Source organism: Vulpes vulpes, chromosome 8 (genome assembly GCF_048418805.1).
Source record: "Vulpes vulpes isolate BD-2025 chromosome 8, VulVul3, whole genome shotgun sequence".
NCBI lineage: Eukaryota > Metazoa > Chordata > Mammalia > Carnivora > Canidae > Vulpes > Vulpes vulpes.
In genome coordinates, this window is record NC_132787.1 from 34,211,600 (window position 1) to 34,213,952 (window position 2,353).

The window sequence follows — 2,353 nt, forward strand, 5'->3', positions numbered from 1 at the left end:
AATGTTGCTTCTTTTTATTACACTTACTTAATCTAAAATAGTATCCGAACTATTATGGATTTTATTGAATGGAATTAATGAATAACAGTTCTATTAAAGTGAAGAAACTTGGATCCAAATGGTATTTCCAGTTGAAAAGGAAAGTGCAAATCAGTGTAAAGAAATCTGTTTCATATTTGCATGTTTGCATATTGGACTTTATTCTTCCAGATATCCTCACGAGTGGAAAACTGCTGTCAATGCCAGTGATGAGTGGGGACATTACTGTTTAATTTGAAAATCAGTAGCTTGTTGGAAGTTATGTTAAAGTTTTTCAATTAAATCTGTGAGACTAAATCTTTTTGTGTATACTTCAGACCTACAGCTGGAATAAAAGAGAAGGATCTTCCATGAAGATAAATGAGACAGTATCTGAGCATTTTTAATATAAAGGTGAAAAGTATCAGACTGGATTTTATTCCACAACATTTTGACAGCCAGAAAACCAGTGAGACCTTGGACTAGCTTTCGGGATTCTTTCTACAGAAATGCCATCTAGAATTGAAAATGCTTTTCTGGTAGCAGCAGCAGGAGAACTCATAACTGGAATGTTGGGGAACGGTTTCATTTTACTAGTTAACTGCATTGACTTGGTGAAGAATCTAAAGCTCTCTACTGCTGACTGCATCCTCACCGGCCTGGCTCTTTCCAGAATCATTCTTCTTTGTATAATACTATTTGATTCACTTTTAATGGTGTTTTGGCAACATCTTTATGCCATTGATAAGCTAGCAAAATTCATTGGTGTTTTTTGGACACTGAGCAATCACCTAACTACCTGGATTGTTACCTGTCTAAATGTTTTCTACTTCTTTAAAATAGCCAATTTCTCCCACCCCTGTTTCACCTGGCTGAGGTGGAGAATTAGCAGAGTGCTACTTGTGCTTCCACTGGGGTCTTTATTCTTACTGTTTTTCAATTTTGAATTATTAGATACATTTACGAATTTCTGGGTTAATCTCTATCAAAGACATGAAAGAAACTCAACTTGGTCCCTAGATGTAAGTAAAACTCTGTATCTTAACGGCTTGATTGTTTTCAGTTTCATCTACTTAATCCCCTTTCTTCTGTCCCTGGCCTCTTTGCTCCTTTTATTTCTTTCCTTAATGAGACATACCAGGAATGTGCAACGGAACTCCAGCTCTAGGGACTTCAGAACAGAGGCCCATAAAAGGGCCATGAAAATGGTGATGTCTTCTCTTCTTCTTTCCATGGTTAATTTTACTTCCATCCTATTAACAGGATGGTTTTCCCTTTTACTGCAGAATCATCAGGCCAATTTGGCTGTCCTGTTATTATCGACTTTTGTACCCTCAGGCCACTCATTTATTCTAATTTTGGGAAACAACAAGTTGAGACAAGCTGCGTTAGGACTACTGTGGCATATTAATTGCCACCTGAAAATGGTGAAGCCTTTAGCTTCCTAGACTTTTCCAGAATTTTCTATATCCCAAGAGAATTAAATTAATGAAGAGACATTGAAGATCCACTTTAACCTTTGTTTTTCTCACTGGATTCTTTTACATTACTATTAAACACCTAGACTTTCTCTAGAATGACCTATAAACTTAAAAAGCAAGCAGTGTTCATTATAAAAATTGCTAGTAATAGAATATATTTGAGACAATATCAATATCAATATCAATTATATAATACAATATATATTAATTTTACATGTGCTGGCAAACATTTATTATATTCATATGTGAGAAAAGTGATTTTTTTAGAAATGAAAATCCTTTCCTAGTTGAGGTAGGTGGAATATTTGTACAATATTAAGTTAGAAATAAATTAAAGAATATAAATGCCAGAAACATATAATCTCATAAAAACAGACATAACTTTTATTTTTTTATTTTTTTTCAGTCTTTATAAATTTATTAAGGTTTGTTTTGTGGTTTAACATATGGTTTTTCCTGACCCTAAGATAGTTTAGAACAGACACAAACAATAATTTGTTAATAAGGTTGTCTCTACTCTCTCTGGAGCCAGGGCCCATGGTTCCATTTTGGAAATTTGGGATGCCATTCCTTTAAGACGACCAATGCACTGGGGAAAGTGTAAAAAGCAAAGGCAAATAAAGTTGCTCCAGAGCTTTCAGCCTTGACCCTTGCCTGGTGTCTAGGATCTTGACTTCTAAAATGTTCTCAAATGAAAAGACTGTCTCATTGTTCCTAGGCTGTTTATACAAATAATATGATTTATGGTAAGCATCTTGCTTCTGGAAGTCTTGAGTCTTATTGGTAACACAGTGAATGCCTGTGCCCACCATTGCTATGATCTGAATGTTTATATCCATCAAAATTTAAATTTG

General features: G+C 34.6%; 1 protein-coding gene across 1 annotated transcript; it reads left to right on the plus strand.

The window, feature by feature from the left end:
• Positions 1 to 500: 500 nt before the first annotated feature.
• Positions 501 to 1,466, plus strand: LOC112917564 (taste receptor type 2 member 42). Its single transcript, XM_025995595.2, has one exon. It carries the CDS (start codon positions 528 to 530, stop codon positions 1,464 to 1,466), a length of 939 nt encoding a protein of 312 aa, XP_025851380.1. The 5' UTR covers positions 501 to 527.
• The last annotated feature ends 887 nt before the right edge of the window (positions 1,467 to 2,353 follow it).

What these genes read in the sequence shown, in the direction of transcription:
- LOC112917564 (XM_025995595.2), top strand. Translation starts at nt 528, where the DNA reads ATGCCATCTAGAATTGAAAATGCTTTTCTGGTAGCAGCAGCAGGAGAA.